At 42.8% G+C, this 15,325-nt stretch overlaps 1 protein-coding gene across 3 annotated transcripts in view; it reads right to left on the bottom strand.

The window, feature by feature from the left end:
• Positions 1 to 2,978: 2,978 nt before the first annotated feature.
• Positions 2,979 to 15,325, bottom strand: part of DLC1 (DLC1 Rho GTPase activating protein) — a 295,408-nt gene continuing 283,061 nt past the window's right edge. For all 3 annotated transcript variants that reach the window (XM_056855264.1, XM_056855262.1, XM_056855263.1), the window contains 9 exons: positions 14,623 to 14,799; positions 12,051 to 12,210; positions 10,559 to 10,757; positions 7,728 to 7,953; positions 6,653 to 6,767; positions 6,140 to 6,358; positions 4,621 to 4,838; positions 4,270 to 4,443; positions 2,979 to 3,525 (listed from right to left, as the gene is read on the bottom strand). In XM_056855264.1, the coding sequence (XP_056711242.1) occupies positions 3,405 to 3,525; positions 4,270 to 4,443; positions 4,621 to 4,838; positions 6,140 to 6,358; positions 6,653 to 6,767; positions 7,728 to 7,953; positions 10,559 to 10,757; positions 12,051 to 12,210; positions 14,623 to 14,799 (1,609 nt within the window). In that variant the 3' untranslated portion in view covers positions 2,979 to 3,404. The remainder of the gene's footprint in view (positions 3,526 to 4,269; positions 4,444 to 4,620; positions 4,839 to 6,139; positions 6,359 to 6,652; positions 6,768 to 7,727; positions 7,954 to 10,558; positions 10,758 to 12,050; positions 12,211 to 14,622; positions 14,800 to 15,325) is intronic.

The raw sequence follows: 15,325 nt of genomic DNA, 5'->3' as shown, positions 1-15,325 counted from the left end.
CCTCCCTCATGACATTCCTCAGGGGCCTCGATCAGTAAGACAGGGGAGGCAGGAAAGTTCCATTCTGTCCAGGAGGTGGTGGAGGAAATTGCCGTCAAGTCACAGCTGACTTATGGCGACCCCATAGGGTTTTCAAGGCAAGATATGCTCAGAGGTAGTTTGCCATTTGATGCCTCCATGTGGGCTGAGAGAGTTCTGAGAGAACAGTGACTGGTCTAAGGTTACCCAGCAGGCTTCATGTGGAAGAGGGGGGGAACTGAACCTGGTTCTCCAGATTCGAGTCCGCTGCTCTTAACCACTACACAGTGCTGGCTCTGTTGTCCAGGAGGGCAGCATTATTATAATAGAGTAAGACTTAATCCACAGATATTGTACATATAACCTGTTTTACTGCGTCATTTTATACCTTGTAATTTACCTTCTGTATGGCTTATAATATACCTTGCTTTACATAATTTACTGTTCACATTGTTCCCTAATTCAGTAATTGTGGTCCTATTGCATTGTTCATTGGGTTGTCTTATACTGTGTGTCTACACAGCTGTGGGGTTCCCCCCCCCTGTAATCCACCTTGAGTCTTCAAGTGAGACAGGCAGACTAAAAACACCCCAAAAATAAGACAAATAAAATAAACTGGAGAATTTAGCCTGGATCCAACCCTATGTATTTTAGCACAGAATGACAGCCGTATATTTGAACAGTGTCAGTTATGGCTACCTCATACCCAACAGTGATGGAGGTGCACCTGAAGGATAATCCCAGGTGGTCTGAAACACTGGGGAAGTCTGGCCCAAAGGTCCCCCAACTGCCCTCACTTGGTACCCTGTTTTAACCTTCTTGCCGCAAAAATGTTTTTAATGAAGAAATGCTTGTGATTTCCTACGACATGTATCATATTTGACAATGTGACCACACACAGACACACACAAATATTCTGCTGACACCTGAGACAGTGAATGAACAATTTTCAGAAAGACAGAGGAGCAGCACGTTAATTCTGTAAGCCCCTGCCCAGATGCCTCACTTGCTACTGCCATCCTAACACTCGAGGTTGCATCAGAGTTCTCGCCTCGAAAAGGCACTCACTTGGGCAATGTAATACCCCGTCTGCTGAACTTCCTGATGACCCTAACCTGCAGTCCTTCAATTTGCCCCAGGTAACCTAATAGCAACAATACTTTTGCATATCCAGCCTTCAACATTTCTGAGGATTTGGGAAGTCCCCCCACCCAAAAAGCATTTGGCTAAATGAGGTTAATACGGTTATATGAGAGCGGATGATATGAATACCCTTCAAACTCCTAACACAGTATCCATTACACTGGATTCCTTTAGAACGTTTTATGCTCCAGTTATGCTATTTTTCCAGTGCTGTCTTTTTTTTTTAAGCTGCAGAAAGCAACGTCAGCTCTATCTTCATGGCGCAAGTTTTCTGCTTATTCCTATTAAATCCATACAAACTAGGTCTGTTAAGAATCTGGCCTGTATCTCTCCTTTTTTTTTCTTTTACTGTCAAGTCACAGTTGACTTAAGGTGACCCCATAGGGTTTTCAAGGCAAGAGATGTTTGGAGGTGGTTTGCCATTGCCTGCCTCCGTGACAGGACCCTGGTATTCCTTGGAAGTCTCCCATCCAAATACTAGCCAGGGTCAGGGCTGAGAGTGTGTGACCAGCACGCTTCCCTGGCAGAGCAGGGGTTCAAATCTGGGTTTCCCAAGTGCTAGTCAGACTTAGCCACTATACTACATTGGCTCTTTTTGCCTGTATCTTAGCAGGAGCTGATGGATAAAATGGTGGGATATGGGGAAGAAAAGAAGTGAATGCAAAACAGTGAATGTGTTAGTATCAGCATATTTTTCCCAATATGCTCTGTTTAAGAGCTAGAACTCTTAAGTGAAGAAAAAGAAGAAGAGTTGGTTTTTATATGCCAACTTTCACTACCACTTAAGGCAGAATCAAACAGGCTTACAATCACCTTCCCTTCTCCTCCCCACAACAGACACCCTGTGAGGTAGGTGGGGCGGAGGGAGGTCTAACAGCTGTGACTAGCCCAAATGGCTTCATGTGTAGTAGGAGTGGGGAAACAAATCCAGTTCACCAGTTAAGTATCCGCCGCTCATGTGGAGGAGTGGGGAATCAAACCCGGTTCTCCAGATCAGAGTCCACCGCTCCAAACCACTGCTCTTAACCACTATACCATATGTCGTTTTTAAGATGGATGCCTAGATATTTATCATGTGACTGTGGCAAACACGTTTCACAGAGGTACACTAACCAGAAAACCACAAACTGGGGCAGCTCTGTTAAGCATACGCTGCAGGGGTAATGACAAACTTGCCTCTGTGCCATGATGCAGAGAACTCTTCTTTCAAATAGGAGAAGTTATAGAATTGCTGCCCTTGAGAGAGGCATACTGAAGTCCACTAGACATTTCCCGTCTCTCCAATAAATTCTTCATTGGGCATCATGTTTTGCCTTTGTTGGCGCTGACCCATTTTTATTTATTTATTTGGTTATACAGGCACGACACCCCGACCTGGATGGCCCAGGCTATCCTGATCTCATCAGATCTCAGAAGCTAAGCCCTGGTTAGTATTTGGATGGGAGACCACCAAGGAATACCATGGTTGCTGTGCAGAGGATGGCACTGGCAAACCACCTCTGTTAGTCTCTTGCCATGAAAACTCCAAAAGGGGTCGCCATAAGTCGGCTGCGACTTGACGACACTTTATACACACACACACACAGGCATGACACACAAGACTAGCTTGCGATGGTCTATTGGGCAGGTGCAAATTTCAGGCCAAACTCTTTCCTCACCACACACTGCAATTCTTCCTAATTGCCTCCAAGTGTACCAGACGCTGTGCTTCTACGATTCCTGTATCCAAGACTCTGTCCAAAATTCAGAAAGCCATTCAACGCCTTTGCCTCTGTGCAAACCTTTCTCCGCTTACTTGAGAGAGCACTGACGAGTACCAACAAATCCAGTGGATGCAACAATCCCACAACGAACAGCACACAGCCAGATATGCAAAGTTAAAATCATTTTTTCCACTGTATTCCAGAATATATGTCTTAGCATTTTGCTTCTCAGAAGCAATTCACACATAGAATAATATATTTTAAAAAAAAAATTTTTTTTTTTGGTAATGTCCAGTATATTCCAGTCAAGGCCTACACGATAGACCTAACAACTGACAGGAAGCAGCAGCTTTAAAAAGCATGGTATTGCCACAGCCTTTTGAGTGAGAACATCAGACCAGTTCCAGATACTCTTGGTTCATGCGAGAACTTCACAGGCCGCACTGTGACCCGTTCTGCAGCAGACAATCACCAGCTCCTGGGCATATCTATGCACACCGGTGGCAATGGGGTGAATGCAGAGTTGGTTGGCTTCAGCAGTCACCTGGATTTTACGTCCTTGCTCTCCACGTTCTGCTTACAGAAAGAATCTCTGATCTTCACAACTTCAGCTGCACATAAATGCCCAAAAGCCTTTGCATACCAGTCAGGTTTATGCCCCCTGTTGTAACAAAAGAAAACGCATGTGTGAAGCAACTCATCTGGTTGGAGGAAAAAATACAAATGAAACAGAGAGTTCCAAAATAAGTGTTCAGCTGGGGAATGGGGAGGGGAGGATGACATGCACCAGGAGATGGACAGAAGAAGAAGGGTTGGTTTTTATATGCCAACTTTCTCTACCACTTAAGGAAGAATCAAACCAGCTTACAATCACCTTCCTTTCCCCTCCCCACAACAGACCCCCTGTGAGGTAGGTGGGGCGGAGGGAGGTCTAACAGCTGTGACTAGCCCCACCTACCTCACAGGGTGTCTGTTGTGGGGAGGGGAAGGGAAGGTGATTGTAAGCCGGTTTGATTTTTCCTTCAGTGGCAGAGAAAGTCGGCATATAAAAACCAACTCTTCTTCTTCTTAACCACATGTAAAACTGCTCACATACCAATCTGGTATAGAACTATCAGTGTTTCCGGATGTGTGTACATCAACCAGTGTGTACATCAACCAGTGATAAATAGCTGGATCAGGGCAAAAGCAAACTTCGAGCAGGAATACCTGCTGAGAATTCTGCACATATGGGAGGCAAACCTTGTGCAGCCCTGAATTAAAGTAGACTTCATGATTTCTCATTTTGCAATATAGGAATCAGGATAGAATGTGACAGAAATGCCAGCATATGGCTACCCTGCAATTCCAAAAGTGTGAGTATACAATACACAGAGAGAGAGAGAGCAAAACAAAAAAAGTTTACCTTAAATCAATTCTACACATGTAGGTAAGCTTGGATTTTCCTGAACTGCACGGTTCAATGAGATACCTGGACAGAAGCACATTTACTCTCACGCCAAGGACTGCAGCCCGATCATGTTCCACAGAGGAGCACAGAAGTGTACAGGCTCCCTTAGATAAATTTGTTCTCCAAGTCCTATTTAAAACAAATACAGTCCTATTTAAAACAAGTCCTCTTTAATACAAATACAAAGTTTGAGAAAAAGAACTGAAGACGATGAATCGGATTTTCTACCAATATGCTTGCTTGTAATAACAATGTTGTGGGCTCCCTCCTTCACAAACCTATCGGTGGTGAAATCGAGGGATTTACCTGAGGACGACATAGTCCCTGGCTGGATGTGGTGCCATGCTGTTTTGTACATATTGGTATACGTCCGTCTGGCTGTCCAAGGTCTCAATCACTTTGGCGTCTAAAAGATCCTCATCCCAAAGGTGCTGTTCTTTAAATATACGGTTTAAGACCTCTTCAGGAAATGCAGGGATTTCAATTGTAGACTTCCACAAACGGAGAGGGGGACCCTCACATACCTGGAACACATCACAACCATGGAAATCTGAGTTATATTTACATATTTAACTATCTTGCTAACAGACACTCTTTTAACATTATTCCTGTTTTTCTTTAAGGTCCAAAGAGTACATTCAAGGTTGAAAGCAAAGACCTAGGCAGTGTTTCATCTCTGCCCAACCCAAGAGATAGGCAGGATTACTGGGGTTCATAATTCACAAGCCAGTTACAGTGTCCCCAAGAATGAGTTGAGATTGCAAGGTAGGATGCAGAATCAACAAACATTGGGATTCTCTGTGTAAATGAGATGATTAAGGATAAGAAATACGATTAGCTCCTCAAAGTGATCAGCACTTTAAAGAAATTTGTTATGTCCCTAATAGCATAAGCGATCTCTGATTTTCTGTTTAACAGGCATAAAACAAATGTGTCATGCCTTGGTAGATGCATATTATGAACACATTTCTTCACAGCAGAAGATCTAAGACAAAGCATAATTTAATACATAACTTGTATATTACGGCTTGTGAATAGCATTCAGGGGATCCTATGATCAATGCACTTATTCTCGAGTGACCCATTGACTTCTGTCTTTTACTATCAGTGTAAAAGAGCAGATTTTTACTCTCAAAAAGCATTTTGAGGGTTCCTTATAATTTCTGGATTTGTGCATACAAGAACCAGTGAAATGAGCCTCATGGTGCTGAGAAGTCCCTGGGTGATTACAACAGCTATTGATTTTGACCCCTGTCTTCTTTGCTGCCTCTTCCTTTCCTTGTGCCTCACTGTTACTCCCTGAAGAACCTATGCACACTTAGAGGGTAGGTGGATGGTGATATTGAGAGAACTGCCTCAGCGTGCTTACAGGACTTGTCAGAACAGATAACCTTCTGCATTCAAGAAGAGGATTCTGACAATGTGGATCCACTCATGGACTTTGGTGTGACCTGGCCCTGAATTTTCTTGGGGAATGGCCTTAAATTTCATAGCACCTTTCACTTGACTTCCGTGTACCATTTTGATCCCTCTAATGTTACGCTGGTTCTAACCATGCTGAAATTGGAACACATCACCAACAAATTTATCTAGCCCTGCAAATATAATTTTAGCTAAAGCTCATAATTTCCCTCCTTTTAAAAAAATGTGCTATGACTCTGTGGAATGCATTAAAATTTTAAGCACAGGTACAAAGATCAAATAGCTACTCAGAAGTTTTATTTTACAAAACGTATAGCCTGCCTTTCTGCCCTCATAAGGGCCACCAAAAATCACATCTGAAAAGCCATTAAAACTAACAAAAAAACAAGTTATGTTAACATACCTTCTTGTAGGCAAGCTCTGCTTGCTCTGAGGTGGGACAGTTGACCCAGCCTTTAAATTTGTCCTTAATCTCTTTGAGCAAATCATCCATACAGTCCTGGATGTAAGAATGATAGTCCGCAGGCTCAGAGTTGCTATTTCGTCCTAGTTCCTCCAAGCTCAGTGGCCTAAGATCTTGTTCTGTGTAAGAATTCCGACATTTGCTCATTTCTTCGGGGATCTAAGGAAGTGTATGGGGGGACAAGAAGGAGGAAACAGCTGTAGGTTCATAATTTGAGACTTTCCCCACACTTCACATTGTTGCCTTCATCATAGGAGGATACTTGGTTTGGAAGCTCTCAACATTTTATGATTTGGCCTGGCCCCTATGGCAGCCATTTTGTAGTCAGCCATGCCTCCTCCCATGGCCGCCATATTTGCATTGTGCCCACCATCTGTTTTCAAAATTCCAACAGTGCCCACAGATTCAACAAAGCTGGGGACTTCGGCCCTACAGAAGTCCATAATGTCTCACCTGAAAGAGTTTCTTACACTCTGCAATCATGTGACCCAGGCCTTGCGTTGCAGCCAAATTCTCATTTAAATCCTTCTGATCAGGTTTTCCAAGACTCTGTTTCCTTTGCATCACCCTAACAACAAACAAAGGTGAATTAATGAAAAAGACAACTGCCACGAACGTATTGCAGTCACAGAGAATATGCAGAATAAGCTAGGAGCCGCACTTAAATGATGTCTTGTATTCCTCTAAACATGCTATTCGTTTTTAACTCTCTTCAATCTATAATGAAATGTCCAGGTGAATTATGGTCTGCTTCACACATACACATTCAGTGGCTATTGCCTGCAGAATCAAGTAATGACTTGCATTTATGGATGAGCCACTGCAATAATAATCATTAGCACTTTTCCACTGGTGGTGGAGGAAAGTACTGGCAAATCACAGCTAACTTATGGCAACCCCATAGCGTTTTCAAAGCAAGAGATGTTTGGAGGTGGTTTGCCTTGCCTGCCTCCAGATGGGCTGAGCGAGTTCTGAGAGAACTGTGACTGGCCCAAGGTCACCCAGCAGGCTTCACGTGGAGGAGTGGGGAATCGAGCCCGGTTCTCCAGATTAGCATCCGCCACTCTTAACCATTTCACCATGTTTAGGGTTGCCAGGTCCCTCTTCGCAACCAGCGGGAGATTTTGGGGGTGGAGCCTGAAGAGGGCGGGGCTTGGGGAGGGGAGGGACTTCAATGCCATAGAGTTCAATTGCCAAAGCGGCCATTTTTCTCCAGGTGATCTGATCTCTATCGGCTGGAGATCAGTTGAATTAGCAGGAGATCTCCTGCTACTACCTGGCAGTTGGCAACCCTAACCATGTTGGTTCTCAGTTTTCTATTACTCAGGGTTAAATCCAACACAATGCTGTTCACAGACAGCTGACTCAACATTTGGTGAGTCTCAGAAAAATGTATAAGCAAGTGCCAAGAGGCTAAATGATGCAGATGCAAGCATAAACCAGCATTCCAATGTCATACACCTTCAGTATTCAACAGTTTTAGCAACTACCAGCAAAAGCATCAGGTTGGAACACAGGCCTAAACTACCTGGAGACTTGCCTTGGAGACGAATTTTCTCTCTTGAGGGTGTTCAAGTGGAAAAGAGAAGGTGCTAAGCACACCGCAAGGTTCGTCGGCGTCATCTGGTTTTCCTTCACGGCAGCCGTGACATCACTCAAGAAATAAAGGAGAATTTGTAGAACCTCCCTGTTCTCATCTGGGAGAAGCATAATGGCTGCCTTGATTGCCTGGAGCCGCTGGTCTTTTGGCACATCTGCACAAGATTAGCAATCCTCTCGTCAGCTCATTGGATTTTCCACACATATAGCATGAACACATCCCAAAGCAAACTCTGAAGTGATTTCCTTCAGTGCGCTGCATACCATTCATGGCACACGGAGGGATCTTTTTTTTTTTTTTTTTGGTCAACAGTTTAACTGCCCTCAGGTATTTCCGGCCTACTGAGAGACTCAACAGTTAAAACAAAGCTGTGCATATTCCAGAGTTAATTTTAGAATTTAATTTTGAGAGCCACACATTTCTGCCGACTGACTAAAAGGGCAGTTAAAACTAAAGGAGCCCCAATCTAATTTATGGACAAGGGTGGCGACGAAAATGCAAACATGAGGCTCAGCCAATGTAGACTCCAAGAAAAATCCATACACGCAAGTGAAACACGTTCCTCGAGAGGTGAGGCAATTAAAATAAACAGCTTATACACCATTCCTGACTTTGGCCCCAGGAAATGTCCAGACTGTGATTCGCTAAGCAGAGAGGGCTGTTTCAGCGAACTGTGATGTAGTGCAGAAGGGACAAGGGGAGAAAATCACTGATATACAGGCTCGAACTATCACACCGGTGCTATTCACACAGCCCAAATAATGCACTTTCAATCCACTTTTACTGCACCTTAATGATCGCTTGCAAGTGGATTTTGCCAGGTCACACAGTAAAATCCACCTTCAAAGTGTTTTGAAAGTGGATTGAAAGTGCATTATTTAGTTACAAAATGCAACAGTTTTATTGGTAAAATTTTGGTATCACCCGAAAAAGGTGGGAACAAAACAGTAAAAAAAAGAAATTGATTTGTTTGGATACACCACAGGAATATTTCAAAGGGACTTTTGGAGAGTAACCCAGTGTGCTCCACCGTGAGGCAGACCTTTTGTGACTGGGGGAGGGGAAGCAAAAAAAGAAAAAAACCACCCTTGTAAATAGGCACGAAGTTCCAGAGGAGGAGAGGATCTTGAGGCAGAAAATCCTCCCTCCCTCACCAATTGAGGTGGTTGAATGTCCTCTGGCAGAGGATCCTCTTTGTACTGGATTTGTGGAAGTGGCTTCTACCATAGCTTTCCATTTCCCACCTCACGTTTGGAGCAGTTGCTGATTAGTTCTAAGGTTTTCTCCCGTGTGCAGTTTTAGGAAGGGTCAGAAGGCCACTTGTTCTGTTTCCCTTCATAAATGTTAATGAGGGTCCCAAACCACACATCTCTGTACACAGCAACAGCTACATGCGGGGAAGTTTGCTGTGCTCAGCTGTGGAGCTCAAGAGGCAGATGAACCACCAGGTGCCTCCGAAGACCCCAAATCATGGCAACAAGACCTGTACAAAACTGATCATTTTAAAATGATCACCATTTCTCAAAGTTGCTTGTTCCCCCCCGAAAACTGTTTTATTTTTTTAAAAAAGATTTGAACTGCCTTTCCACTCTACCACGAGTCAGAGCTAATAGGCAAAGTGTAGAAGTAAACTACAAAACAACCAATTAAACAATTATTTCCTTTGGAAGAAAAGTGTCACCCTGAAAGGCAAATTATATACTGCTAAATTTACAGAGTGTGTGACATAGTGGTTAAAGTGTTGGACTAGGAGCTGGGAAACCCCAGTTCAAATCCCACTCTCGCCATGGAGGCTTGCTCGATGACCTTGGGCCAGTCACACACTCTCAGTCCTGACCCTGGCTAGTAGTTGGATAGGAGAGCTCCAAATAATACCAGGGTCGTCATGCAGAGGCAGAAAAAACCACCTCCAAAGGTCTGCTGCCTTGAAAACCCTATAAGGTCAGCTGTGACTTGATGGCCCCAAAGAAAATGCTTAGGAAGAACTCAAACTTCTGGGAAGGGAAAGAAAAAGTGGTGTCTTGAGTTGGCCTGTATCTGCATAGTGGTATGCCCCTGCTTGTCTTAATCCCAACTGATTCACAAGAAGAGAGACATAAATTGGGGTGAGATTTTGACCTGTGAGTTAAAAAGCTCGCTGACATGGTAAACTGATTTTACACAGTAAACTGCTTAGCTCCAATGCACAACTTGAGACCATCCAAAGGATGCCTGAGTCCATTTGCAATTCAACATGGCTGCCAGGTGACTCATCCCCATCAATTGCATAAGACTGGAAGACTGCTGTTGCCATTAATCTGCTGTTACCAGATGATGTACTACTGGGAAGATAATAAATGATATCACCTGAGTAGACAGGGACCATTTTGTAGAGTTTCACTAGAAACCATATACCATCCGTCAGCATCTTAGTCTAGAAAACCAAAATGTTGACAGATTTGTGCTACGAAGTGATAAAAATATTTTAAATAAAACGTATGGACATTAGATGTTTATTTACCAGTCACTTCGATATGTTTCTTTGAATCCAAAACTCAATATCTTCATTTTAAGTCTATAGAGAAGCTGTTAAGAAGTAGAAGTGACAATACAGTCACCATTAAATGTGTTCTGTTGCTCATGAGAACAATCTGGTACAAAATTGCTTCCCGCCTGGAAAGCTTTTTTGTAGGCTCGAGGTTGGCAGATTGCATACCGTAAAGAGGAGTGTATACACTGGAATGAAAGACAAATGAAACTATGACCAGTCCACGGCTTACATTGGTAGATCTGTAAGAAAGTCTCTGAAAGTTTGTTGGTCATGAGTGGTTCTGGCAGGTCACGGAAAAACTGCTTCAGCATGTCTGCCACGTCGTAAGCAGATTGGCCTTCATAGTTGACTTTGCCCATTGAGTTCTCATTCATCTGCCGCAAAGCCTGGATTCTTGACTTGACTCCGGATTTTCGGAAAAGCCCAACCTACATGAAAATGACTCGCTCATTAGAAGGAGGGTTATTTGGGGCTTTAATAGACATTTGGTGGAGAGTGTGACATGCAGGTTTCCAAGACAACTCTCGCCAACTCTCTCCATTCTTAGCCAATCTGGCCACACTGGTGAATGCTTTTGTAACCTTGTGGTTGGATTACTGAAGCATGCTTTACATTGTGCTGCCCTTGAAGACAACCAAGACACTGCAGCTAGCCCAGAATGCAGCAGCCCGATTACTGTCAGGGGCTAGCTTATGGGAACATGTTGCCCATTCTGAAACAGCTACATTGGCTGCCATTTTGGTTCTGAGTTTAATTCAAGGTGCTGTTTATGACCTTTAAAGCCCCATACATCTGAAGGAGCATCTCCTCACACATGTTCCTGTGTGCCAACTATGGCATTCAGTTTGCTACCTGCTGGCTATTTTCTCCAGTGCTCATCTGGCATTGTCTAGAGACCAGGCTTTCTCCATTGTGGCCCCCAATCTGTGGAATGGGCTCCCTAAAGAGGTGAGCTGAGCCTCCTTGTTGGAGATCAGGAAACACTGCAAGGCCTGCTTTTGAGGGGGCATGAACAGTCAGTAAGCATCTTGTTTGGGGGGAGAGGTATTTGGGTTTTCTAATTTTATTTGGTTTAAATATTTAATGTTTTCATTATTACTTGCAACTCACCTTGAGCCAACAGGAAAGACCAGGTACAAATATTTTAATAAAAACAAAACAAATGACGCTAGAATTCAAATTCAGCCTTTGGTTTTCTGAAGGAACAGCATGGAGAGCAACCATTTACATACTGCATCATTTTCATAAAGACACTGATCCACCGGCCAAATCAGATGTTTGAAGGTTTGCGTCTATAAAACAACTTCCCACAATGCAAAGCTAGCAGATAAGGGAGGATGGCTCTTGACCAATCTTCCTGATGTTTTAGCTTTCCACATGAATATCATTTATATTTATGTGAGAGAACATTCAAAGATCTGCACTCTCACTAGCAGCAATACAGCTTCTGAAAAATTAAATCACGTTGCTCTTTCTACATATTTGAACAAGCTGAGATACTGATATGGTGAGAGCAGAACATGCTTGCTGATATTCCTTTGAGTTTTGGAATTAAAATTTGACTCCCAATATTTGACTATTCACAAAAATTCTCAAAAACAACATCTAACAAGATGGAATTACTAAATAAGAACTTCAGAAGAGTTGCAAATAACAGCACCAAAAACACAGATTCCAGGACTGCGGGTGGCTCCCATGCAACTGTAGAGCAAGAAACTAACCTGATCCAGGCACTGGTTCCGAAGGTACCGCATGGCTTGCTGAATACTGTGTGGAAGTGGCTGACCTGTACGCTGGACATTAACAGTGAGGGGAACTCCAAACACATTTCGATCTTTATAATCAGGGACCTTTATTCTCTTCATAAACTTTGGCACAGCCCTATAAAAGAGGGGAGAAATAAGATGGTAATTTCAGGATTCTTCTCTCTCTCTCTCTCTCACACACACACACAACGTACCACCCACTTCTATTTCCAACTGTGGGCTGCAGAGTCAGAAGCATGCCAGCACTTCAGTTGACTGAGAATAGTATGGAAAAGCTGAGCATGTCTCTGAATCACAGCATTCTATTATGCTATGGAAACATGGGGCAGATGGAGAGGACTCTAAAACCAAATGGAACATTAGAAGGCAGAGCCAAACACCGATTACATTTTTTTACTAGTACTCTTGGTCCAGTTCAACCCCTTTTAGATGACTAATCATGTGCTTTCTAACAGATCACACAAACGTGCCCTTAACTTGTATCAGTTTATCGCTTCCATTGATTGAACTCCCAATAAAGACTGATGTTTGATATCTTTGATTTCCGTTCACTCTTGTCTTTAACTAACCAAGCAAATTAGCACATCCAATCCAGTCAATACCAACACAGACAGTATTTAGACAAAATATAATAAATATCTTGTAAATAAATGAAGCTGACTCATCTGAGGGTAGGAAAATTGCTTCCCCAGCAATTGCCTGACTAAAGACTACCACTGAAGAAGTGTATTTGAAGAAGTGAGTTGTGGCTCACGAAAGCTCATATACCCTGCCAGAAAATATTTTTGTTAGTCTTTAAGGTGCTACTGGACTCTTGCTCTTTTCTACTACTAAAGACTATCATAACAGGGACATGTTATATAGGCCCCTTTATATCAATGAAGTAATGAATTCTTGGAATTGGCCCCATCGAACAAAGACGATCCCATCAAAATTTTTCTTATCTGTTATGCTTTTTAATGGCATGAAAGTAGCTATAATATTTCAGGTTAAAAGTAGATTTGTAGTAAATTCAGATTATCAATATTTGACACTTTTATGTTACAAGTTTGTATTTTTTTGGTGTTTTCTATTCTGTACTTTATGTTTTTTGTTCTCTTTCTATTAGCAAATAATAATAAAAACAAGTTTTAAAACATTTCTTATCTGTGACTACACAATGAATTGGATTATCAGTTAATTGATTACTCCTTTCAGCTTATTAACTGTTTTACACTGCCAACCTCACAGCTGTACGCAGGGCTTGTATACTAGAACCCAACAGGCCAAACGGTACAGGGCAGTACAAGGGTGGCCATGTCAAAATCTGTTAAGAGTCAAACGCAATGTAGCAGTCAATGACCCTTTATAATCGTGCTTCTTTGGGACTCTTGGGAATGATGGACGTGTGAACAATGAGCTTTTTGTGTGTGAACCACTGGCTTTCGAAAGCGCTCCAAACCAGCCCCAACACCCAGCAGCCTGTGTCACAGCAGGAAACTGATGTAATACGCTGGTGTTTGCCAGCAAGAAGTTTTAGTTTGACAAATGACCTTTTCAAGGCATCACCCCCTTCCCCCCCACACATACACCTTCCTTCTCCAGGACTCCACTCACCCACTTTAAAAAGGTTTTTGGCCAGTAGGGAAAAAAATTACCCACCAACAAAATTCAAGAACACTACTATTTTAGCAAATTAAATAATTGGCTATCTTAAGCTTGAGAACATCACACCAAGTTATCAGCATGAAACAGCAGGACTTGGGAACGGCAAGAGCCATGTCAATTCTAAATAAACAGTATCACTATTTAAAAAAATAAAACTAGTTTTATGGGAGACTATACCTGCTGTACCAAAAACCCTCCCAGCCCATTTGTATTTCAACACCGTTTTAAGATAAGGTATTACTGATCTAAACATGTGCATAATACTCGTCTTGTTAAAACACTCAGAAGTGGAATGCAGAAAGGGGAAAACACACACACACATTACGATGTCCGCTGAGAATCTGAAGTATGCAAGAATAAACTGGTCAATACTTATTTCTGTCTCTCTGAACAAACAACTTCTGTATTTAGCCTGGCTCTCATAATAACCGCCTTTGAACGGGAGGAACTTGATGCTGGAGTTAAAATACTCTGAGTCCCAGGGAAAGGAAGGAGGAGGCTGGACCAGATGGTAGTAATCGAATTGGGGAGGGGGGAACCCCATATCACCCTTATGGCTGCTTTAAAATCCCATACATGAGCAATAGAGATTAGTCAATAAAGCCTTTCCAAGGCCATTTATCTGACAGACGGTATTAAGCTACAAAACCTAAGAGGAAGTTCTTGGTCTATCATCCTTCACTAAGTTAGGCTTACAGGGGAGAATTCTGTATGACTGCCCCTCAGCTGGGAATACCCAAAAGCCCTCGAGAGATGTCAAAGCTCAGCTTATCTCAGAGGCAGCGTGTGACTTTTAAAGAAAAATTCCAAAGCCTGATGGCAACCTGGAAGAAAGCAAAGGTGTAATATCTGTAGGATTTTGACTGGTCAAAGATCTCACCAGCTGAAGCCATGTTTATTGGAAGGCGTGTATTTCTCCAAAAGGGCAGTTAGCTTCAAGAGGGAGTATTTTTGCAGCAGGTTCATCTGCACCACGGACTGGCAGTCGATCTGTAAAGATGCCGAACTTAAACTGGGCCGGTGAGACGTCTGGAAACTGTGCCACCTCATTCGATGCCTTCAAGAGAAGGAGCGGGGTGTGAAAGACCATTTGTGACATTGTATTTGGCAGGGAAAGATCAAAAACCCACACTCAATGATCTGGAAACCATATAGCGCTGTGGGATTGCCTATGGGAATTATTACCTGCTCTGTTTCAAGAGCTCATACCTTGTGGAGTTTAGGAGTTTCTGTCCTACTTGTACAATGCATAGCAGCAAAACAGACTGAATTATTGATCAGCATGACCCTAGATATGCCTGAGTTAACTGCATGGGGACTGCATTTAAGAGGGTCTCCCAGGGCTTTAAAAACATTAATTTGCCCTGTTCCTGCTGGCATTATAAGCATAAAGAAACCAAGCTACTGAGAACCCTGTCTAGCCTCCTATGAGCACCTAGTAAAACGTCCCCTGCTTTCAGATCAAAGGCTACCAAACGGTCATAGTTAAGTGGTTTGGTCCATTCCTTCTTGGCAGTGAAAATGAAGGATCAGCACCATTTCAGCTGGAGCAGATTTTTGGGTTATTCCAGTCAGATTCTATG

The sequence above is a fragment of the Euleptes europaea genome, chromosome 9, assembly GCF_029931775.1.
Source record: "Euleptes europaea isolate rEulEur1 chromosome 9, rEulEur1.hap1, whole genome shotgun sequence".
Lineage (NCBI taxonomy): Eukaryota > Metazoa > Chordata > Lepidosauria > Squamata > Sphaerodactylidae > Euleptes > Euleptes europaea.
The sequence above is the reverse complement of the archived record's forward strand: the minus strand, read 5'-3'. Positions and strand labels throughout refer to the sequence as shown.